This window comes from Tachypleus tridentatus, chromosome 7 (assembly GCF_004210375.1).
Source record: "Tachypleus tridentatus isolate NWPU-2018 chromosome 7, ASM421037v1, whole genome shotgun sequence".
In the NCBI taxonomy this organism is placed as follows: domain Eukaryota; kingdom Metazoa; phylum Arthropoda; class Merostomata; order Xiphosura; family Limulidae; genus Tachypleus; species Tachypleus tridentatus.
The window spans coordinates 76,592,073-76,617,594 of NC_134831.1; the positions used below are offsets into that span (position 1 = coordinate 76,592,073).

Sequence of the window (25,522 nt, forward strand, 5' to 3'; positions counted from 1 at the left end):
TCGGGAGACGTTCTCGTTTATCGTGGTTGTCTGCAAAGCAACTGTAAAGCAAAGATCTCTCAGGCTTTCGAAAGTGATTTTTATCCTTGTCCAAGTGCTTGAAGATGTCTCATCAAAGTCCATCAAAAATTATGCTTTCAGCTACGTAAAAAACAAACTAGAACAGCTAATTACTTATCACAACCTAGGACAAAACAAGCAAGCATTGATCTGCTCGTAAAGTTTAATAACATAAGGAGTTGTCTTATCTGTCCAATTTCTTCAACACTGAGGATTCGATTATCTCTATCCACTCCATACAAATGACACCACAAAAGCTTACCATAAGGTAGTCGAAAACTGCTCAACTCAAATGGGAAAGCATCGTTTAAGTGGTGCTTAGAGTGTAATCGGTAGATACTGAATGTGGCGTAGTGTGATGAGACATGTTTCACCCTTTGCTGTACTAGTTGTGGAGTGCAGAGAAGAACCGTATAATATACTTCATTATCTATCTATTGTACCAATAGCGCAAGCTACTAGAAATGGTGTAAATAAATGGTTAGCGTGCCAGGTTGCGGATCAAAAAATATAAGATTTGCACAGTAATGCTGCTAAATACGCTTTACACCTTCAGCTGTAGTTGAGTTATAAAAGTGACAGTTAATCCTGTTAGTCGGTTCAAAGTCAAATAAAATTCCTGTAATGGAGACCGGTGCTGATTGGTTGTCTTCTCCATGATCAATAGTTTAAAAGTAAGGACAACTAAACCTAAAAACTATAATTCTCCTATATGACCCCTTAACCTAAGTACTCATAACGTACTATTCAGATTAAGAATCCCAATACCGAAATACCTAACTCTATTAATGCTATTAGAAGTGTCGTTGTCTATTAAAACATTTCTTGTTAATTACTGGAACCAACTCTGTTTATGAGAATTTTTTTCTGCCTATTGGAATCGTCATTTTCCATTCTTCCTTTTCTTGAGCAACTATTAAATTTACATCTGTGCAAGGAAAACTTTATTGTCACTTAAAATTAGTATTGTCTATTTATTTTTATTTCGGATTAGAATTATCGTCAGCTACAAATATGTTCTGGTGTGCTCGAACTCCTTGTCTCAAGAAACATTTCTTTTTTATTGAAAAGTTTCCTTATTTATCAAAATATTCCTTGTTATCTAAATTAAATAATATCTAGCTATTACAAATATTCCTGATTATCATAAATATATCACGTAATCAAAATACTTCATATTCCTGAGTAGTGGAAAATTTTCTGTTTATGTTGTGTTCTGTTTATGTTGGGAAGATTCTGACTTCCCAATGACACTGTGGTTACATCACGAAGCCCACAATGTTATATCCTTATTCACATCACATGAAAAAAAAAAAACTCCTTTGTCAGGGGACAGTTTCGTTCCACTGATTTTTTTGTGAATGGGTGCCAGTTTTTGGATCAAAGAAAACGGACTTGGAACAGAGCATTCTACTTTTCCACCCATATGAAGAAAAGGAAGGGAAAACAAGGTGTTGTGAGGCATGACGGAAGTGTCTCACCCTTCCCTCGAACAAACCAGCAAGGTTTTCGAAGGATGTATATTTTTAGGTGTGGTGCCTCAACCGGAATTAAACTTGGAAGGACCGATCTATCTCAGTAAGACAATTACCTTAAAAAAAAAGCCAACACCTATCTCTTCACACGAACGTTAATGCATATTTTATCTAATAACTCGAATGTCTATTCAAAACAGAATGTCTGTTTCTTTTTGGGTTAAGACTGGCAGGGTCTAGTGTTTAGGGTATTCGAATCAAGATTCGAAGGTCGCAAGTTCGAATCCTCTCGCCGAACATGCTCGCTCTTTTAGCGTTACATAGTGACGGCCAATTCCACTTTTCGATAGTAAAAGAGCAGTTCAAGAGTTAGCGATAGGTGGTGCTGATTTAGCTGCCTTCTCTCTACTCTATCACTTCAAAATTAGGGATGACTAACGTAGATAACCATCCAGTAGCTTTTGGGCGAAATTAAACAACCATAAAACAATTTTTTGGTGTTAAATTTATTAATAAAATTAGAAATATACCGAAAAGCGCAGAAAATACGCTTAAACGTTGTTATATAGCCACATATCCCCGGTCAAAAAGCATTTGTCCATCACAAGCTTACTGATTACAAGATGTAATCATATCTAAATCTACAAACAATCATACAAACCATAGGTTAACATATGCAAAATCAAATATAGAGGTTAATAGACAATCCTGGCTGTAGAACATTTAAGCTCATGAATCAAACTTTCCATCCGAATGTATTTATATTTTAACATGAAGTAGAATTATTGTAAATCAACGTATATTGTTGCTATTGTCTTTAGTATTTCTGTCGATTATGGGATTCAAGTACTTCATCGCCATATTGGATAACTGACGATATTTATGACGAAACAAGAAAGATCTAAATTTTAAATTTCATTTTCTTTAAAACAGTATTCACATAATTGGTTTTGACGCAAAACAAGGGTCCTTATATCTTACAACTTCAGAAATATTTATTAATATTACCTCGTCCTTTGTTATCGTATTTCTTCTGCTTTAATCATGTGTAGAAATATTAAAGTTTTAGAAAACGTTTAAGCTAAGTGTACATTCCATATCTTACTTTAGTATTTTTATAAGTATTTTATTTCAAAAATAACAAAAACAATTGTAAAGGAGACGCATTTGAATGTTTTTAACAAAATATAGCAAGTAACAAAATCTTTACGTTTCACGTACTGTGCTTCTAACGGCTGACAAAAATCGAGGTTCGTGATGTTCTATTTTCTGAGATGCAATGACCCATTTTTCTACATTTTCTAGTTCCTTGACACCTTCGAGCTCGTCTCGCTTGTTTTTCTTCCAGTTGCAAAACTGTGTTGTGACATGTAGAATTTTATTTATTTATATTTCCGCCAGATGGAGCATCTACTTTGGGTACACATGTGGTCGCTTGAGTAATTTCTTCATTACACACATGGTCTTACGTAAGACGTTTCACACGATTCACATCCTTGATGACCTTCTATTGGTATACATGTCAGAGAACAGAGAATAATTTAGTTTCATCTTGTGCGCTACCCTACGGCGAGCACGACACATGAATCATTAGCATTTGGAAAGAAATTATTTTTTGAAACTAACTTCGACGCTACAGCTAAATGGACTATGAACAAGTTGTGAACATATTAAAGGATTATGGGTAAAATTGTATTAAACAAATTATAAATCCTCTAGCCAAGGAAGCAGAACTGAATGTGCTCTGTTGTTAGGTCCTATGTTGTCCACTCTACAATTCTCTTTCGCTCCTCTACGTTCGGTGTTAAATTTCTTGTGAACACCAGTAGTAGTCGTCGATCTGGTGGGGTTACATTCGGGGAGGTATTCCGAAGAAACGCTAGACCATGAAGTGTAACATCCACTGTGTCTTATTATAACGTGACAGTGGTGTCCCTTCAAGCAGAGCGGGGTCGTCATTCTATCAAGCGTCAAGTTACTTAAAACTAGTATTAAAACGAGTTCAGGTCCAGTCAGTAAAATAGTACGACATTAATATCAAGTAAAAGGTCTGTATGTTAAATCGAAGCTTCGACTTGAAGAATGAACGCTTTCTTGTTCCGTGGTATTTTGCTAGCCATCTACATATAAAAACCCCTAACATCTCATTACGATGACTAAGCGAAAGAATACAATCCTGTTATTGTGACTAAATTCAGCACGTTGATGAGTGTCGTCGCTTTCACCTGTATAAGACACATTCCATGAAGTACCTTTCTAAGTTGTATACAGTGTTTCCAGACGTTACGATGTAGTAAGTGATGGTGAAAAATGGCTAATTTATTCTTCAGGATAATTATAAGTACCCTTCTGTATGTCCACGTATTATTTCTTTCAGAAGGTGAGTAAAACGTAAAACTCTCTCAATATCAGCTTTATTACTACCAGTTGGGCTAGTGTCGGAACACATATTAGATATAAGTACATATAATGATACATAGTGTGAAATATAACTTGGGCTAATGTCGGAACACATATCAGATTATAAGTACATATAATGATACATAGTGTGAAATATAACTTGGCTAATGTCGGAACACATATCAGATTATAAGTACATATAATGATACATAGTGTGAAATATAACTTGGGCTAATGTCGGAACACATATCAGATTATAAGTACATATAATGATACATAGTGTGAAATATAACTTGGGCTAATGTCGGAACACGTATTAGATTATAAGTACATATAATGATACATAGTGTGAAATATAACTTGGGCTAATGTCGGAACACATATTAGATTATAAGTACATATAATGATACATAGTGTGAAATATAACTTGGGCTAATGTCGGAACACGTATTAGATTATAAGTACATATAATGATACACAGTGTGAAATATAACTTGAGCTAATGTCGGAACACATATTAGATTATAAGTACATATAATGATACATAGTGTGAAATATAACTTGGGCTAATGTCGGAACACATATTAGATTATAAGTACATATAATGATACACAGTGTGAAATATGACTTGGGCTGATGTCGGAACACGCAATAGGCAGAGCCGGATTATTTATTAGGCGCAATAGGCACAGTGTCTAGGGCCTACGAATACTATGGGTCAATGAAAATTTTCCTTAGAAGTTAATCTTAGAGGGCCTAAAATAACAAACACAAAAACATGAAATACACATTTTACTGTGAAAACTTTATTACATCTTTAAGTTATACGATATATTTTTGTATATATGCATTAGTTTGTATACTCACAACCGATATTTAATTACAGTGTATTAATACACATGAACAGGGAGTATACATTATACACATATAAATACTTACATTTAAAAATAAACTTGTATATCTATAATTGTATTGTTGTAACATGCCCCATCGTTGGGTGGATAATTTTGGTAAAAATATTGTGAAAAAGAGCCTTCGGAATGATTATGGATTAATTTATCTCTTATTTAATACACGCTATAGGTTACGTTCTCTACTATGCCTAACTTCACACAAAAAAAGTTCCAACAGGAATTCCAAAACTAATTTACATCGAGCCTACAAATAAACTTATTTGCAGGATTTTCTCGCTAATCGGTCGATAATAAACATAAAAAATACGTTGATTAATTCGGACTAACTTAAAAACTGAATCGCAAATTAACAGCTGCAATAACAATCACTTTCTAACTTAGTAACTGCCAATGAACTGGTTTGGTTTGATTTGAATTTCGTGCAAAGCTATACGAGAGCTATGTGCGCTAGCCGTTCCTAATTTAGCAGTGTAAGACTAGAGGGAAGGCAACTAGTCATCACCACCCACCGTCAACTCTTGGGCTACTCTTTTATCAACGAAAAGTGGGTTTGACCGTCCCATTATAACGCCCCCACGGCTGAAAGGGCAAGCATGTTTGGTGTGACGGGTATTCGAACCCACGACTCTCAGATTACGAGTCCAGTGCCTTAAGGATCTGGCCAGTAAACTGGAAAAACGAATAAAATCGCTGATTAACTATCTCATTCAATCTGGCGCTTTTATATCGCAGTGTTATTTCTATATAGTACAAGAAGCTTCTAGATATTACGTCATCAGCACATCATAATAAGCTCCCTCTAGCAAACATCTTAATCAAGATTAACGACGTGTTAAGTTTATTTTGATATCATAATATTAATTTTATATTTTTACATTACGGTCGTACTTTAATCTTTTTTACACTTAATTTAAAATACCATAGTAACGTAACCGAAGGTTAATATTGAAATAAGTAATATTTTTGTATAATTTCAAAATTTAATATTCTTTGGTGTCCTATTTTAGTGTATTTTTACACTTATATCATACCGGTAGGTTTAGTCTACATTATAACCATATTCGTAACTTCTAACTACATTAATAAAAACCTGGTATGGCCAGATGGTTTAAGCATTCGACTCTTAATCTGAGGGTTGGGGGTTCGAATCTCCGTCGCACCTAACATGATCGCCTTTTCAGCCGTGGGGTGTTATTGTATGACGGTGAGTCTCTTTATTCGTTGGTAAAAGAGTAGCACAAGTGTTAGCGGTGGGTGGTGATGACTAGCTGCCTTCCCTCTAGTCTTACACTCCTAAATTAGGGACAGCTAGCGAAGATAGCCCTCATGTAGTTTTGCGCGAAATTCAAAACAAACCAAACCATTCATAAAAAAAAATTACGTTTACACCCGTATAATAACGCAAAGTTTAGCTTACGTTTGGCTAACATTTATAAATTTTGTTTTCCTTCATTGAATATTACTAAACTTATTCAATATTGTGATCATACTTATAATTTCTGTTTATTAAGCCTTCTCTTGCTCGGCAGTAAGTCTGGAGGTTAAACATTTGGTTTTGACACGGATAGTCCAGCGTGTAGCTTTGGATTTCTGAACGATTTGGTTGTTGAAACAGGAGCTGGGAAACCGTCATCGTCAAACACTAGATAGATTATGGAAAACAATCAAGGACAAATGACGTGCTTTGGACATGGCACCTTACAACAGATCCTTTTGCAATGAAATATATATTTTATGGCTATTATCAAATAGGATTTTCATGCTATTTCATTTTCCAAATACTATTTTATCCATTTCTCACCTTAGATCATGCTTCTACCCTCTATTGTACATTGGTGTCATATTGTTAAGCTTAGCTTACATTTAATAGTTTCAAAATTCCAACACTACTGATTTCATATTGTTAAACTCGGTTTAAATAACTAACATATTTCTACTTTCTGTTTATGTAATATGCAAGCATACTCGGTAGTGTTAACTAACTCCATAAGTTGATGGTTTACCAGAAAATGAGCTGCCCACTTGATGAGAAAAATAAATACTGCATGGTCGTTGAAGGAAGAAAAGTTTGAAGGTGGTCTGAAATGAAACTTAATGTTCTTCTTGACTCAAATTATGACCAAATGCGACTATTATTTTTAATTCAACGAGCTTCTAAGACTTCAAGACAACACTAAAAGCCAAAACAAAAGATAAAAAGAATCGTTTTAAACAAAAGACGAAACTTTCTCTGAAAAATAAATCTAAGAAAACTATTCGTTTTGTCGTTCCTGAAGACTTGAAAACGAACTTACACACGTTGTAAGTTTACAAATCCAATATATTGTCATGAATATAAACTTTACTTTTTCACTACCATACGATGTATACCAGCTACCTACTGAATCATGCGAAGGAAACGTTCAGGAGTGTATCCTCCATTAGACAATGTATGACTATATATTCCTAAGCATACTAGCAGCGTTCTATGTCTTTTTATTTAGAAGAGTGGACACTTAACATTTCACCTAAAAGGAACCACATTATAGATATTTTTATATAATGCTTTGGTCTCTCAATCTGTGGCACATCTTCGTACAACTATTCAACAATTTTGTCCTTTTGGTGAAATCCAGCGAAATATTCGTTTCTTTTTTTATTTGTTCGTGAGATAAATAAATATTTTCACTGATATATAAATATCTGTCCAGTCTCTTCCTTTACTGTTTCTCAGTTAAATTCAAGAGAAAAGAGATTTATTCCACAAGAAGTTTCTCGGAAGAAAAGTTTATTAGCAGATACTACCCAATTTATTGAGGAAAACAGTTTATCTGGAAGTACCATAGTGTAAGGTAAATGTAACGGGAGTTGTGTTTGTGAATTTTTACTATTGACAAATTAATTTAACTATATTATAAGACTCTTGTGCTACTAATTTTAAATGGTGTTTTTACAAGTCGAAATCCTTATATCAACGAGAACGAATTTTTCATTAAAGGTAGACAGTTGTCAGAAAAAAGTAGTTTGAACCTGAAGAAACTAATGCTTAAACATCAGAATTTAACTGATGGGGCAAAGAGTTGTAGCTTCTTTCTTGGTACAGGCACAGACTTAGGAAGGAAAAGTTCAAATATGGTGTCCTCAGTACTGTTAATTGATTCATCTTCCGGAGAATTGATATCGGTACACATCAGGCATAGGCAAGTCATCAGAGTAATGTATTGTCTCTACAAGGCTTCAAAGCATTTTGCTGGTAAGGATATCTCAATATCAACTCTGGCTGATGCCACCAGTAACTAGCCAAGAAAAAATGCAAGTATTACTGCTGAGTGATATCTATTAGCCCAACCTGTTTCACGAAATGATGACAGTTGGGGCAGTTGCAAGCCTCTCTGTGAGAGGCGGTGCACTTCGAAGTAAAACATGCATTATGGAGTGACTTGTAAAGCACATGGTTAAGTTACCAATTATAACTCATTATTCTGATGCTCGGGTGCGAAAAAACGTTGTATTTGTCTGAGTGGAGGGTTTTCCTCAACATATCTATTACATCATGCCCTTGACACTTTGAATTTCTCAACCTAGTGTAGGCTGACAGCCTGCAGGATAAAGATTTATACCACAATCGTAGACATGTGAATGAAGTTAAATAAATTTCTTCCCCGACTTTTATAGTTGCAATCCTATAAGATCTAAAGTATTTTAGAAGCTTGAAGCACTTCAAGCAGGCTACTGTTTGGAAAGGATCGAAGAAGAAGCAAACAGGGCAATGCTTGCTCTTAAGAATTAGAATAAGGAGGAATTCATTGAGGGACTACCAAGTTAGATGATGAGGCATCACTTGACTGTTGGAGACATCGTTATTCTGACATAGACAGTTTCTAAGGAAGAAAGTTTGAGGAGGTAACTTAGAATAAGCTGCAGAAGACAATGAAGTCTGAAGTGGTTGTGTATCTGCCATAGTGCTTTCTAAAGTAATTACATCACATCAAGCTCACTGATGGTCAATCAACAGTCAATACATACTTACACTGTGGTACAAATCTACTAGATTACAATGAGTGTATAAGACTTCCCTAACTTTCCTATGATACTTCTATTACACTTGTATCAATGATGCTCCACCCATGAACCACTTTTGAAAAGAGAAGCAAAGTCTTCTTTAGATGTAAACAACTGAGTTTAGTTTTTCAAATTGATCTGTTTGTACCTTGCTATACAGCAAAATAAACGAGGTTCCCAGTTTCAGCCCTTGGCATAGCAGGTGCTGAAAAGTCACTAACAAGCTTTAGCTGCTGTTGCTTTGACTTCAGAAAACTAATGTAGCCCAGAGTTGGTCTTGCCACTGGCCTTAGGGAACACAACAGATAATTTGTGCCAAACATTCTGGCCATCAATCCAGCTCTCACAGGGGCAGATGATACTTAGTATGTGCTGATAAAGTTTCAGAGGAGAGAGGTAGTTTCTGTTTGATAAAGAACTGCCAGGAAACTGTCAGTGAAGCACTACTAACCAGTTGATAGTTTACATTCTGGTCCATTGCGATAGGCTTGATGTAAATAATTACACACCTTAGACTGCATTTAGTTGATATTAACCACAGAATGAAGACTGTAATCTCTGGCCTTAGTTCTGGTATTGGATTTCTAAGGTGGATTTACTGTAAAGATTGTTAGGAAATTTGCCTGCGCAACAGGTAAACATTGTTTCTAAGAGAAAATCATCCAGTACTGACCACATCAGGTCTAGGAATAGTGAACTACACGAATATATATCATAGAGGGGTTCCAATGCTTCCAAATATACATGTGGTGTTCGGTGACACATTTGAAATCTAGTACAAGTCACTGCATAATGTAGTGGCGGAACCAATGCATGAAGTGTACTATTTCTTGTCAAGAATGCAGGCAGTGTTAGCTCAAATACTCATTTATCAAAAGGGTAATGTAATGAAATGGCTGTTATGAAATTGTAATTGATTGAGCATTCAGCTACCCTCTGGGATGGTTATTAGTATATGAGAAAGTGGAGATATATGAGATGACTGGTACTGCTAAGTTTCTTCTGCCACACTATATCAGAAGCAGATGCACAGTTACTAGTATATATTAGGTTCTAGTTGATGATTGCAAGAGTAATCTAGGTTCAATAAAGTTGCAAAAAGTCGGTAATTTGTTGGTTGTCCTTAGTTTTGAGTAAGAAAATGGATAATTGGGTTAAATAAATGTAACTTGCCATCACACAAATACAGACAACGCATATCTAATTAAACACTATAGTACATATAGTTCCCTAGGACTAGGAATGTAGTTAATGCAGAATTACAAATGATGTTGAAGCAGGGACTCGTACAGCCTTTACAGAGTGTGTGTGCTCATCTGCAATAGCGATTGTCAGGAAGGAATATTCACCAAAGTTCTGTGTTGAATTAAGATAGGTCAGCCGAAGCCTTTTCACAAATGTCTGGATACTTTGTAAGGTGCTTAATGGTTCAGCACTTCAGACCTGGCGTCTTAATACTTGTAAGTCAAAATAGAGGATGAGAGCATATCTAATAGTTCTTACAGTACTTATGTCTTTTGTACGAGTTTCACGTACTGCCATTTGGCTTGTATAATGCGTTCATCTTTTAAGAAGCTAGTAAAGCTTGAAGGGGTTGTAATGATGAAGATGTGATGTTTACGTCAATGACGTCTTCGTGTTTGGTGTCATGTTTAAGTTTGCTGCTGAAAACCTCAATCCGGTATTTCAGGGAATAAGAAAAGGGGATTTAAAGTTGAAATAACGCGTGCACCCTTACATGTGCAAATTGTACTTCTAAGTCATGTTAAATGCAGAGACAGAAGTTCCACTGATCTTGCACAGATTGCACTGATGCAAGACTGACCTTAATCCCTAACCAAGTGAAAAAAGTAATTTTTTTCCTTTGGTTTTTCATTGTACAGGGTGTTCGGAAAGTCACTGTGCAGTTTTGTAATCATATGTCTATTCAGTCTATTTCAAGCCAGCAACTGATAGCGGTGTTTAGAAACAAAATAAGAAGGATCCAAGCCTGTATTGATGCCAACGGGGGTCACTCTCAATATTGTTTATAATTGTGATTCATATTTACCTCCTGTATTCTATATTGAAACATGTCTGTTAATAAATATATAAGTGCACAGTGACTTACCAAACACCCTGTATTACTAATGTTTTATGTCCAATACTTCCAAGATTGCTGTATAATTATCTCTTTTATGCTGAAGATAATTCACATTTTAGATGGGCTGAAGAATTTTGCCAAGCATTTCAGAAGAGAAAGCATACTTTAATGGAACTTGTGGTAATGGCATATCCATGACAAGATTATGAATTTCTAATGAATACTGAAGCCAGTGGTAGTTGGATTGGAGCAGCATTTTTTCAATTGCAGGATAAAGTGGAACATGCGATCATATATACTATTTGCACAATAAAGAACTGCTTAGCTTTTACCTTTGTTAAACATTACCACCATCACCTGTATGACAGAAAGTTCACCATTTGTAGTGACCATGTGTCACTGACGTGGCTCATGAAATATCCAACAAAAATGAATGCACATTGAATCCAATGTTAAAATAATATGACTCTGTTTGTGCATTAATACAAAGCTCTTTAATCTGTGATTTTCTTTACAGTTAAATTCCATGTTTTGCTCATTTATTTCATGTAAGTATTATATGGGGGCAGAATTAAGTTAAATAAGAAATAACCAACGATTATCCGTATGTAAATAGAAGTATGCAAACACAATATTAATATTTTGTATCTCTTTTATACAGTAAAGTGTGCACCTGAAATTAACTTACAACTTTTAAAACATTTCATGGATGTGCATGTATGAAGTTTTAACATTAGAATGTTCGTTCTAGCTACCCTGGATCATTCCTTGTTTGTTTCATATGTATATTCTCGTGAAAAAGATCACTTTATAGTAGGTCATACAGGACATACTTTATAAAACTAGTCAGTGAATTCTGTCACTGACAGGTCAGGCGGCACCCGGAGGCTATTCTTTATTGTTTGATAGCAAGAAGCAGGAGCGACGTGCGTATAACGTGTGTATTTAAGGGATGGCACTATAGATATATAATGCTATGCTCTCTTTGTCTGAAACTGATCTTCATGCATGCTTTCAAGGGTCTTTTACTAGTCAGATTTCTTGTTGCCAGCGAATATCACTGAATATATTAAGAAAACAGTTTATTTAGTGAACTAACCTTCGTTCACTTTACAGTCAAATTTTTACCTTCTAGTGATAAGGTCACGCGTGTCCTAGTGTTTAATGTCGAATTGCGTATCGAAGGTTGCAAGATACGAGATTCGATGCCCCCGGGGGAATATTGTAAGAGATAAATCGATTTATTTGATCCCAAGAACCAGGCGGAGTCTTTGTAGGCAGGGTGGGGTGGAGTCCTGCTGGCTGATTGCCTTTTCTCTAATCAGTAGTTCAAACTTAGGGGAATCTGATCTGGCTGTTTCTTTCATGTGAGTATAACGAACATTAAGACTGTAAATTCCATTTCTAATTGAAAGTTATTATCACAAGCTTACCATTGATTCGCATTGATGTTATGCTGTTAATTCAGTTCACATTAGATACATATCTCTAACCTCTATTTATGCTGACATCAAACTGCTAAGACTGTTTACAATACCCCGTTACACCTAACATGCGCGCCCTTTCAGTCAATCCCACTATTCATTGGCAAAAGAGTAGCCCAAAAGTTGGCGGTGGGTGGTGATGACTAGCTGTCTTCCCTCTAGTCTTACACTGCTAAATTAGGGACGGCTAGCGCAGATAGCCCTCGTGTAACTTTGCGCGATATTCAAACCAGACCAAACCATTACAATAACATTTCTAACTTTGTTTATGTTGCTGTGATATTATTAAGCCCATTTGACATTACGTGAATATTTCTTTGCACCTCTGATTACTGTTTGACGATTATGATTTTCGTGACACTCGATTCTATTGTCGTGACGTGACAAGACACAGACTTGTATATAGATTAGATACGTTCATTACTTTTTTGTATGTATATGTAATGACGTAAGAGGAAACAAAAAATATACGCAGCTAAATCTTGGTAAATAATATTATCAAATACCTTTCGACATTACGATACTTAATCACGCTGTTCTTCACTGCCCAGTTTTCCATCTTACTTTACGAACAGCGATGTGATTAATTTCCTTCATAACGATGCATGTGAGACATTTCCTAATCGTGTTCGATTTACCCACTTCTGGAATGGGTGTGTTCGTGAATATTTACATCACCACTAAGCCGTACACCCAAACTGATTCTCAAGGCTGTTTCTTCGAATAAAGACGTATCGTCTGCAGAAAACATATTCCAAACACCCGAGCCAGATTTAAACTGGCTGTGTTCCAATTTCCTCGTAACTGTATATTATTTTTGAGAACTACCCTTGAAAGCCTGCAATAACGTAATCATCGGGTCGAGGTTGCTATTTCAGTTAAGCCTCTTGTTCTTCTATGTTAAGAGTTACAAATAACATTACGATAAAGTAAAAATAAAAGTCGATTATAGATCACTTGCAACATATCTAGACAGAATATCAACCTCACATACGATATAGGAATAACCAAATGTTACTTTGAGTATCTGTATCTATTAATATCGTCTATGTATTACTAAACAATTAGAAGACCACTTTAATTATCCGGAATCACTTTTCTCTTTCTTTATTTTTTAAAATAAAAAATTGCAACTAACAAATTTTATAAACTAAACTAAACAGCTTACGTAAGGATTAGTATAACAAAACGTAAAAGACTCTCACGTGTAGCGTCATTATATTCAGTTTATAAAGTACCACATACTCGTATGATGACATGTGTATTCGACCAAATCACAAGAACCTGTAAACTTTGTTTATCGACTACAAAAAATACACCTATAATTGATGCATCTCAAAACAGCTCGGGGACCCGTTTCTACCACGACCTGTCTGTGCACAACTTTCAAAAAGTAAATGTCCTAGAATTATACAACTTTGATGAATCAGTCAAGTTGACTTTATGATAGAACTACGTTGAAATTATTTGTCTTCCAATATTTTGAGAGAAAGATTTATTTGTTGATGACAACAGGATTCGTATTATATTAATCTAGCTGAAAATTATCCATTAGTTATTGTTAAATTGGCAGTTGTTAATGCTTTCGTCCAAAACAGATAATCAACGCCAACTTACACGACATTTTTCTAACAATTAGTTAACGTATCGGCTCGGCATGGTCAGGTGGGTTCAGGCGTTCGACTCGTAATCTGAGAGTCGCGGGTTCGAATCCCAGTCACACCAAACATGCTCGCCCTTCCAGCCGTGGGGGCGTTATAATGTTTCGATCAATCCTACTATTCGTTGGTAAAAGAATAGTCCAAGAGTTGGCGGTGGGTGGTGATGACTAACTACCTTCCCTCTAGTCTTACACTGCTAAATTAGGGACGGCTAGCACAGATAGTCCTTGAGTAGCTTCGTGCGAAATTCAAAAACAAACAAACAATAGTTAGTGTATCCAATATTTATTTATACGAAGAATATGGTTAAAAACAGTAACTTAGTTATTTTCCTACTGCAATAAGATGTGTTGATCAAAAGGTTAATAAACGGTGTTGATGACTAAGAAAACCTATTAAAGACTGTTTTTAATATAAATGTTGCAAATTGTAAATCTGTTTAGAAGTCAGCTTCGGTTATTTCTAATAGAGAAGTTTTGTTTGTTTGTTGTTGTTGTTTTACGTTTAATATTGAGATGAAATGGATTATATTAGATTTTATAAATAAAAATAAGTTATTACAACATTCCAGAAAGTTTTGCTTACAATATTTACTAAATCACGTACAAAAGAGTAATAATAACTCTACAGCAATCGTTTCGTGAAATTTTCTCGTGTGGAGTGGGGTGGGGACAGCACGTGTAGAAATATCCTTTTTAAACTTCCCTAACACTGGATAAAGCGTTATTTTCAGAGAATTTGTTATTTGTTTCAAGTGTTGTTGAAACTGTTTTGAAATCGTTTTTTCAGTAAAAGTAAAGTACTCCACATTGGCTATTATTTAAAATGTAATTGAGTTCAATGTATGGTGATTTGAGCTGGAGTCTTACGTTAAAAAGTGTCAGTTTTAAAGTTTTGTCATTCATAAACAACTGAGAAATAACTGGACAGTAGTAGCTACGTTTTCATTAGGTTAATTACCATAGTGTGAAGATTAATGTTTAAAAATCTAATTTTACATCTGAAAGTTAAAAAAAAAAACACATTAAAACCGTGCATTCTAACGTTACGTTTTCTTGTGTTTTTTTTTATTATAATTCCGAACAGTTAATATTAGTTCATGATAATACATGACACAGTCCTGAGTCAGGCGTGAATTTAAAGAAGTCTGACACAGCAGATAATGGGAATGTGTATTTATAGTCTCTAATTCTGGTGTTGTTATGCCAAAGATTAGGTGATGCTAATGTTTGTGTTGAGACGCGGGGGGAGCTTACTTCCATGACCAAAAGAATTATGTCACGGTAACTGAAAGGTTTGGATAAAACCTTTATAACACATGATACAGTTTAATGTGCTAACCAACAAACACGTGTTGTTGTTGTTTTTCTTTGCAGAAACAGCTTACTTAAAACTCCCGGCAATAGGGACTTTAGTAAGTCAGTAATGTAACCATATTAACTTTCGATCATAGTTTGAAAATCTGATGAAACGTTTTTGTTTCTTTTTATTTCTAAAATTCACATCAAACAGAAAGTTCAGAATGTAAACACTAACAGTCACTCAAATTACAAAGCCAGTCGTGCTGGACGGCAAACGAAGTTTTTTATCACATTTCTGAATAATCCTTAAATTCTCTCGAACTTAATTCTTTAAAACATTATAACAGAAAAGCTTTCATTCAGTACCAGAACCAATCATGTGGACTTTGATGTTGTTGTTTTTTGCACAAAGCTACACGAGGGCTATCTGCGCTAGTCGTCCCTAATTTAGTAGTGTGAGACTAGACGAAAGGCAGCTGGTCATCACCACCCACCGCCAACTCTTGGGCTACTCTTTTACCAACGAATAGTGGGATTGATCGTCACATTATAATGCCCCCACGGCTGAAAGGGCGAACATTTTGGTGCGACGGGGATTCGAACCCGCGACCTTCGGATTACGAGTCGAACGCTTTAACACACTTGGCCATGCCGAGCCGCAACTTTGTTAATTAATTGACTAATTAAAAAAAGGAAAGAGATAAACACTTTTCAATCGACAGCGATATTCATATTACTCGTTGGTCATAATTAATTTCACGTTTAGATGGTTAACACTACAGTCTTTACGTTTTGAACGTGTTTGTAATAAATCTTTTTACTGTTTCTTACGTTATTGTCATGATAAAGAAAATACTATATATGTATAGGTTACAGACCTAAACACCGTTTTGTCAGAGATAAACCTATATTAAGAATTCGTTATGTTTCCACAGCAAAACGTATGGTTATCTATTGTTTCTTCTATAACACTTTTTTAAATAGATTGCCATTCCCTCATTTCTCGAGGATTAACGGGAAACTCGATAAATTTATACCTTGGTCCAATACTTCTAGACAGCATCTTTTATTTGTATAAGGATTTTATGTCGTCAAAAAGCAAACAGTTCAAAACACTACATTTTGGGTTCTTGTGCTGTTATATTTACAGCAGTCAAATAATGAACATAGGCACAAACATACATTTCTATGTGTCCAACATATTGGCATACAAAGAAGCTGGATTTATCTATTTTTGAGTCATCTTAAGGAGAAAAATCTAGTAAAAAAATCAAAATTTGGTGTTTTGATCAATTACCGCCCACGTTTTGACCAATTTACATAGGATTTAGAACAGAGACATATTTCTACAAACCCCAGACACTGACAAAAAAAATGTGGACTTGCCCATTTCTAACAATTAAAGAGGGATCAAGAGGCCACATAAAAATAATTTTATGATTTTTTTTTGAGAATCACTCTACGCATTTCAAGCAATTTTCATAGGTTTGTTACAAAGTTATTTTTGAAGTTCCCAAACATGTACATAAAAATGTGGGATATGCACATTTTTGTCATTTTTGGGGTGAAGGATGTCAAAACGTTAAATGTTAGAAGCTTTGGTGAATTTCTTTGCTCCATTTTAACTTCTTTACTCGCAACTGGTTGCCTTGCATCAAGACAAACCAGATATATTCAAGGGCAACATTTTTTTTTGCAGGGAATGTTTTAAAATATCACCTATTGATCAATATGTTAGCAAATTACACACAAACACTGGTAACATTATAGACGTATAATGTTCTTAAACATTTACGTGAAGTAATTTCGCAAAAATAACTTACTGTGAAAAACCAATAAAAATAGGAAGTGAAGGAAAAGCTTTTGATGCTACGATATTTTACAAAAAGTCATCAGAACTCAAACCTTTAATGGTATATACAAGATGTACCTCTTCTGTTCTGTTTCAAGAGTTACAAAAAGTCATCAGAACTCAAACCTTTAATGGTATATACAAGATGTACCTCTTCTGTTCTGTTTCAAGAGTAAATGAAACCAAAATTAAAAGTAACAAACATTTTTATTTTTTGTTTTTGAAGTTCATATGTCATGCTCTGTTACAGCCTACAGAGTGCATAATTCTTCTCGTGATTCATGGCATGCGCACGTTTTACTGATGTCAGGAGAGTACAAACTGCAACGTTAAGCGTCTTTTGTGTTGCATCTTTTTAATGTCTACTGATTGACAGACAACACACTACTGCATAATGGTGCGAGGAGTTACAACAGGTGAAATAATGAAACTGACGTGAGTGGTCCCAGCCTAAGCTTTATTAGTAAAACGAACACAATACAAAACATTTCGTTATTATTGAGAAAAATAATCGATTTTTTATAACTAGTAATTATAATTAGTAACGATATTTATATTGAGGCAACATAATTGATTAATAATGATAAATATTAGAAGCTCATGTTGTTTTGTGTAAATCAAATATAACTTGGAAAGATTAATGCTGGTACAAAACATCCAGTGATTTTTTAAAAATATATATGTATGTATGTGTTTGAACGTTTCCGTCATAGTAACTGGACTTGAGTTTTAGTTGGGAAAAATTATCACTTTAGCTAAGCCTAATTATTCACTTCCGATCGGTAAGCTGTTTTTCTTCTTTATGAGTAGGCGAAAACAAAAAGTTCCTATTCACTTTCTTTTACATATGAGTGCAAATCAAAATACAGTAATTAAAACCTGTCGTATTTATCACTCGATTACCCTGAAGGACCGGTACCACTTACACGCATGCTATCCTTATTCTTCAAGATGAGCCAGGTGTTGAATTTAGTATAGGGAATCTTCCCGCTTTGCAAGTAAGGATATTACTTCCTCAATTCTTTATGTACGAGTTTATATTTATACGATCTCGTTGTACTTCCTGACTGCTTGAAGTATTATATTTATTTTCAGGCTACTAGCAAAAATTATAATTTGTTTTATGGCATATATAGGTCCAGCATGGCTAGGTGGTTCATGCGCTTGACTGGTAATTTGAGGATCGCGGGTTCGAATCCCCGTCGCATCAAACATGCTCGCCTTTTCAGATGTGGGGGCGTTATAATGTTACGGTTAATCCCACTATTTGTTCGTAAAAGAGTAGCCAAAGAGTTGGCGGTCGGTGGTTTTGACTTGCTGCTTTCCATCTAGTCTTTCACTGCTAAATTAGGGACGACTAGCTTGTGTAGTTTTGCGCGAAATTCAAAAACAGTCATATTTATAAAAATTTCTCCTACAACAAAACATAAAAAGAAACATTTGTAAATAAACTATATATTATGTAATTTCTTTGAAACTTATTAACATACGATTTTGAAAGCATGCTGTCAATTTTTTTTCACTAGTAAAAAAATGTATATATAAATCGATCTTTAATACTATCAGAGAGGCTGCTAGAACTTAAATAGCCGAACAAAAAATATTGAACTAGACGTAACAAACGTGTTTTCTGATAACATTATCTCTTTCGAACATAAAAATATGACGAAACAAAGCTCTTTGTTGAAATGTTTTTGGCATACGAACATATCGGGGACAGTGAACAAACTGTCGACTTTTAGTATTTCATGTCTCTATTCTAATCTGTTTTTTGTTTTTTCAAACACCAAGAATTTGACTTTCAGCGACAGAGTTATGACATTTTATACGTTACAACAGTAAAAGAATAAACAACCTATGAAATATATTTATCGTATCAAATATGTCGAAGTTCGTAATGTTAATCCAATCTTCAGTTTTTATCATTCAGCACAGGTAACAGGACAATGTTAGTCACCCTGTTTGTAACGGTTAGCAAGCAATAACACCCGATTTCATCGACGTAGTGTAAATATGTAACGAAGTTTGTTTTTTTTTATTTTAGTTAAAATGTTTCTATTGTTCAACACACCATAAGTAGAAGTTAACTGTTTGTTTGTTACTTTCTTTTCAAGACACGAGAAGGCAAGCAGAACGTTGCCCAGAAGTTAGCATGTTGGGCAATAAATCTTTGGTCCTAACGTTAAAACCCCGTGATCAACCGGTCTGTAAATCTATGGTTGCAATGTTAATGCCCCGTAATCAGCCGCGCTGTAGCTCTACGGTTGCAATGTTAACGCCCTATCATCAGCCGGGCTGTAAATCTACGGTTGCAATGTTAACGCTCTATCATCAGCCGGACTGTAAATCTACGGTTGCAATGTTAATGCCCCGTAATCAGCCGCGCTGTAGCTCTACGGTTACAATGTTAACGCCCCGTGGTCAGCCGGGTTGTAACTCTACGGTTGCAATGTTAACGTCCCGTGGTCAGCCGGGCTGTAGCTCTACGTTTGCAATGTTAACGCCCCGTGGTCAGCCGGGCTGTAGCTCTACGGTTGCAATGTTAACGCCCCGTGGTCAGCCGGGCTGTAGCTCTACGGTTGCAATGTTAACGCCCCGTGATCAGCCGGTCTGTAGCTCTACGGTTGCAATGTTAACGCCCTATCATCAGCCGTATTATAGATCTTCAATTACAATGTTGATGCCCTATGATCACAGAAGAATAAAATCAAAATGCTTTCCACACCAACATGATGGTGGCAGTCAAATATCACCTTTCGGTTAAACACGAACAACCTAAGTGCTGTACAACGGTGGACGTTGTTAACTAGCTATATTTCCGCTAGTCTTTCAGCTCAAAATTAGGGAAAGTCTTCGGATTTACACATCTAAAACCTGGGGTTCGATTCCCCTTGGTGGCTACAGCAGATATCCAAATGCGGCTTTGCTATAAAAAAAAAAAACAACCACAAAATTAGGGACGCTGAAAACAGGTAACCTGTGATTAATTTCGTCTGAAAAACAACAAAAACAAAAAACGCTCAAAGTTAATTATAGAACCTGCACTATAACCAACTGGTTTGCTTTTCACTTATTCAGGTGAACGTTTTTACAGCATTATATTTTTACTATTAACATCCTATCAGTTTTATATAGCATGCACTTTTTTATTTTCTGAGTTAACTCCGCACACTGGCGTTTTTGATCTAAATATGTAGTTTTGAATATAATATTTTGGAATCTATAGAACCTTAACACTCCTACGAAAAGACGTTTCTAGTCCTGATTTCTCCAAGCCCGTTCCCCTGGCTGTGGTTTCGCTAGATAGTAGATAGGGACAGTGGGAATCTCGTTAATCCATTCATTAATGGATTTAAATAGCAATTTCATTTAAATACAAAATTATTAGCCTAATATTAATAACCTTTCAAGTTGCTCTGGGGCCTATTAGGCCCCACTTTTCGTAGGAGTGTTAAGAAACATGTCTTGGACTTCGTACTCGTATCAGTACATGTAATTCTATACGGTTGTTACAGGGTGGGTTAAAACTTTGATAAAAAGTTTGTAAGGTTAAAGATAAGTAATATTAAACAGAAAATCGGTAGTATGATGATTGTTGTATTTCATCTGCATACCTACCTGCATACTGCACTCTGAATTCTTGAATATTAGTAACATTACTACTCTGGACTAATTTCTAAGTCATACAAAAGCAGTGCCTTTCGATACCTTAAATTTCTAACTCTAAAACATACCTTTTCCTGAACATTTTAAGGATAAATAAATAGCTAATTTTATGAGGTTCGTTTCTAACTGCTTATTCTCTTAAGCTGCTAGGGTTAAAGAAACGCATTTTCTGCTATTTTTGCTTTATCTTTCAATCTAGTATGAGGGTTCATACTGCTAAAAATCAGGTAGGGACAGCATTGCTGGCCCATTGTGTATTCTTGCGCTTAACAAGAAACAGAAAACCTCCAATGTATTGATTCAGTTATGAACATAATCTTTCGTCTCGATACTAATGTTAAGAAATGTACTAAAGCTCGAAACTATGTCACATTTGTGTATTAAAGTTATTATAGAAAGAAAGGTAGGTTCATAAAAGTGAACACTTTGGGCTGTGCCTTAATATATTTGCGATGTCTATTATTTTGTATTTTTGGCTTTTTGCCACGACCGCAGAGGACAAAGTAAAAGAACATATGAGTGACCTGAATTATTTCAACAACACTAAAATTTGTGAGTCATGAAACTTCACGTGTGACTCGTAACATTTTTTCAGTTTGACACAACAAAGGCTTAACGGGCACGTAGATGTTGTATACATATATATATATATATACACACACATATATAATTTAGAGGTATTTAGCGCCACTTAGAGGTCTTGCCAATGGGGGTGAAGACAAAGATGTGGGTTTTTTACTTCTAACCATCTGCTGTTGTTTGGCAATTTTACATGAAAAATAACGTATTTTTGAAGACAATGTATCATTCGTCTGTCCGTTTCAGCGTGTAAGAGAAGAACTGTAAACAGTTACTATAGTAACAGTCACTCTTTTTTTTATAATAATTAAAACCGTCTTTCTCCCCTAGCATCACACATACATTGTTCTTTTCTTACTTTTTCCCATGGTGTTTCCTGAGTAGCTACGTCTTTCAGTTCCTTCACCACCGTTGATTATACTGTGAGAAATCGAGTTTCGATACCATTGAGCAGAGTAGCTTTGTGCTTAATAACAAACGACAAAACAACAGTGTCTGTTCGGTTTAACTCGAATATTATGCGTTTACATTTGTCTGATCTCGGAGACTTGTAGCATCGTGTATTTGTTCTTTAATCTGATTGGTACCTAGAAGGAACTTATTCAAAATTCATGAACACAGATTATAACTTTAGGAGGAATAAATTGTCAGTTACACTTTTCAATTTTGTATTAACGCAATAGTACGTACTATGTTTAAAACCTCTTATTTTAAAATCCACGACTTAAAAAAACCTGGAGTATTGTGGGGTTATTCGCCTGGGTTGATTTTATCCTTCACATCAGCTGGCTTGTCGTGACTAGTTGTCTCCGCCATCGAAAGTGGACGGAGGTTATATTTTCACCTCTGTGTGTGTGTGTTTGTCAGCATGATTTCTCGAAAACATCTCAATGGATTTGAACGAAAGTTGACAAAAAGTTGGAATGTGACCCAGTTTAGAAGTGCTTTGTTTTTGGAGGGTCAAGGTTACGAAAATCTAAAACATTCCTGTTTGTTAACATGGGGACCGAGTTTTCACACTGTTTGTTCTGTAACTCAATCAAAAATTACCTGATTCTGATGAAACGTGGTGGACATATGTAGAATATTATTATTCATTGTCCAGCTCATAATGGTCTATGTCCGTTAATAATGCTGGATATATGGTCACGTTTTCTTATTTTTTAAGAGCTAAAAATGACCAACTCTGGACACGTGCTCCGCTGAATACCCCTCTAATGTCTTACCTGTGTTTCACTGAAGAGACGGGTCACATCCAACGCCCTTAGTCTATTATTATTATCCTGGTTTATTGCGTCAAATGGGGAACTTGTTCAGCCGTTTACAGACGTGTGTGAGTGAATATAGAGGCTTACCTATAGACGTGTGTGAATGTACGATGGTTTACCTGAAGACGCGTGTGTAAATATACGCAGGTTATATGAAATACTATCAGTCGTATCTTTACAAGATACAGTATAAATCCCGGATGTTCATCGCGCGCACACACACACACACATTACCATTAATGATAATTTAGTTTTTGTTTGAACACCTCAGCTGTGCATGAAAGCAGTATATAAAATCGGTTCATTTTTGTTTTCGTTTTCTACATTTGTACTTTAGGAAACGAAAGAAAAGATAAGAGACGAATTTAATTGTACATTTACTTAAGATGTTCAAAGGATGCGTTATTTATTTCATAGTATTTTATCAGAGTAATTATCAACCCAATCGCAACGTGTCAGGTTTAGCACTTTTTCTGGCTTTAAAGTAAACTATTATTTTATCAGATCAGGACATTTTCTATTATCGCTATCTCTACCTTATCTATCAACATTTGTTGTTTAAATGCTTGGCTGTTGCAGTACTTTGAATGGGTTCTGTTGACTAGTTACCTTCCCTCTCTAGTTAATCAGTTCAAAATTACAGATGGTTAGAATATTTGAAACAAAAAATCACTGATGCGATAAACGTGTACAGGTAGCATTGAGAGGAAAAACACTAACACTGGTTTAATCCTAAGATGTTTTATAAAATTCTGAAAATAATATATTTATGTAATAAAGTACAAGTGAGTAGCTATTGCTTGTTACTGTTGTGTTGGGCCCCGGCATAGCCAGACGGTTAAGGCACTCGACTCGTAATATGAGGTTCGTGGGTTCGAATCTCCGTCACACCAAACATGTTCGCCCTTTCAGGTGCGGGAACGTTATAAGTAACGATCAATCCCACTATTCGTTGGTAAAAGAGTAGCCCAAGAGCTGGCGATGGGTGTTGATGACTAGCTGCCTTCCCTATAGTATTACACTGCTAAATTAGAGATGGTTAGCGCAGATATCCTTCGTCTAGCTTTGCGCGAAATTCAAAAACAAACAAACAAATCCTCGTGTTGCTTTGCGCGGGGCCTGGCATGGCCTAGCGCGTTAAGGCGTGCGCTTCGTAATCTGAGGGTCGCGGGTTCGCGCCCGACTCGCGCCAAACATGCTCGCCCTCCCAGCCGTGGGGGCGTTATAATGTGACGGTCAATCCCACTATTCGTTGGTAAAAGAGTATCCCAAGAGCTGGCGGTAGGTGGTGATAACTAGCTGCCTTCTATCTAGGCTTACATTGCTAAATTAAGGACGGCTAGCGCAGATAGCCCTCGTGTAGCTTTGCGTGAAATTTAAAACAAACAATCGTTTAACGTTTTATTGAGAGTTCCAAAAATGTTAATATGAAACTGAAAATGGTAATTCAGAATTTGTACATTTAGACTTTTTATTAAGTATTGTGTGTTTTCGCTGATGTTTATTTCGAAATAAACGCATCTGACCACAGTTAACAAATAGACTACTCTGATCGCAGTTATAAAACAAATAAATCTGATCAAAGCCAGCAAATAAACTAATCTAATATGTTAACAAAACAAGCTAACCACAGTTAGCAGCAAACCTAATATGATAACAATTAACAAACTAATACAATGAATGTCAGTAAACAAGTTAACCTGACCACAATATGCAAACAGATTAATCTGGCTACAGTTAGAAAACAAACTAATCTGACAACAGTTAACAAATAAGTAGGCCACAATTAGAAAACAACAATCCTGATAAAAGTCTGTTAACAAATTAATCTCACCCCAGTTAAAAAACAGACTGATCTGACCACATTTAACAAACGCATTAATCTGACAACAGTTAGCAAACAAGCTAATCTAGCAACGGTTAACAAACAAACCTTACCACAGTTAGAATTTTCAAAAGACAATGCATTAATTATTAAATTTCCATCAACAGAACCTATCCAGTATTGGTAAATCAACAAATTCATCTGTCAAAAGCACTTTTCCTGTCTAAGACCATTCTGTCCATAGACCATTTACTCTCAAGCTATTCTGTTCTGTTCTACTTAGCATTTCATTTTTATTCTGTCAATATCTTGAACTTTTAAATAATTTACTTTTAGTCAGTCACAAAATTGACAAGTTACTTTTACGCCACTCTGATTTGTCTGAGAAAAAAAAAAGTTGAACTGGTTATTTTGAGTTTATGAATACTTTTTAACTAAATAATTACTCTGTAAATACTAGATGTAGACGCGTCATGCGGAAGTACAACTGGATACCCAACACATTATTTTTGACAATCTCCCTGGATGTAGTAATATTCTTAGCATTGTAATAAGGGTGACAGTTAGAAACTAGTGGTGCTTGACCTTTCATGCCATCTCAGTTGAGTGTTGAAGCAGTTAACCCGACTTATCTTGAAAATAACATAAACTGTACCCGAGTGCATACCTGTGTTTATATTAGCTTATGCCAGTTGAGCTGAATTTAAATCTCTAACTACTGCCTTTAACTTACTTTTCAACAGCTCAAATTTCCTTGTTATCACAAAGTAACAACTTGCAAGCACAAGTGTAAAGAAATGGTGTAGTTTTTTTATTATCACAAACAGCGCTTGATGGTCCATGTACAAGAGGTTGTCCAACTTCTTCAAACGTACGGTTGTTTCACAAACTATCTTCCATAAAAGTAAGAAAT

At 35.5% G+C, this 25,522-nt stretch overlaps 1 protein-coding gene across 1 annotated transcript in view; it reads left to right on the forward strand.

Annotated features, from left to right (window-relative positions):
* Positions 1-2,989: 2,989 nt before the first annotated feature.
* Positions 2,990-25,522, forward strand: part of LOC143256012 (protein lev-9-like) — a 54,796-nt gene continuing 32,263 nt past the window's right edge. The window contains exon 1 of the mRNA XM_076512562.1: positions 2,990-3,915. Coding sequence (XP_076368677.1) covers positions 3,846-3,915 — 70 coding nt within the window. The 5' untranslated portion in view covers positions 2,990-3,845. The remainder of the gene's footprint in view (positions 3,916-25,522) is intronic.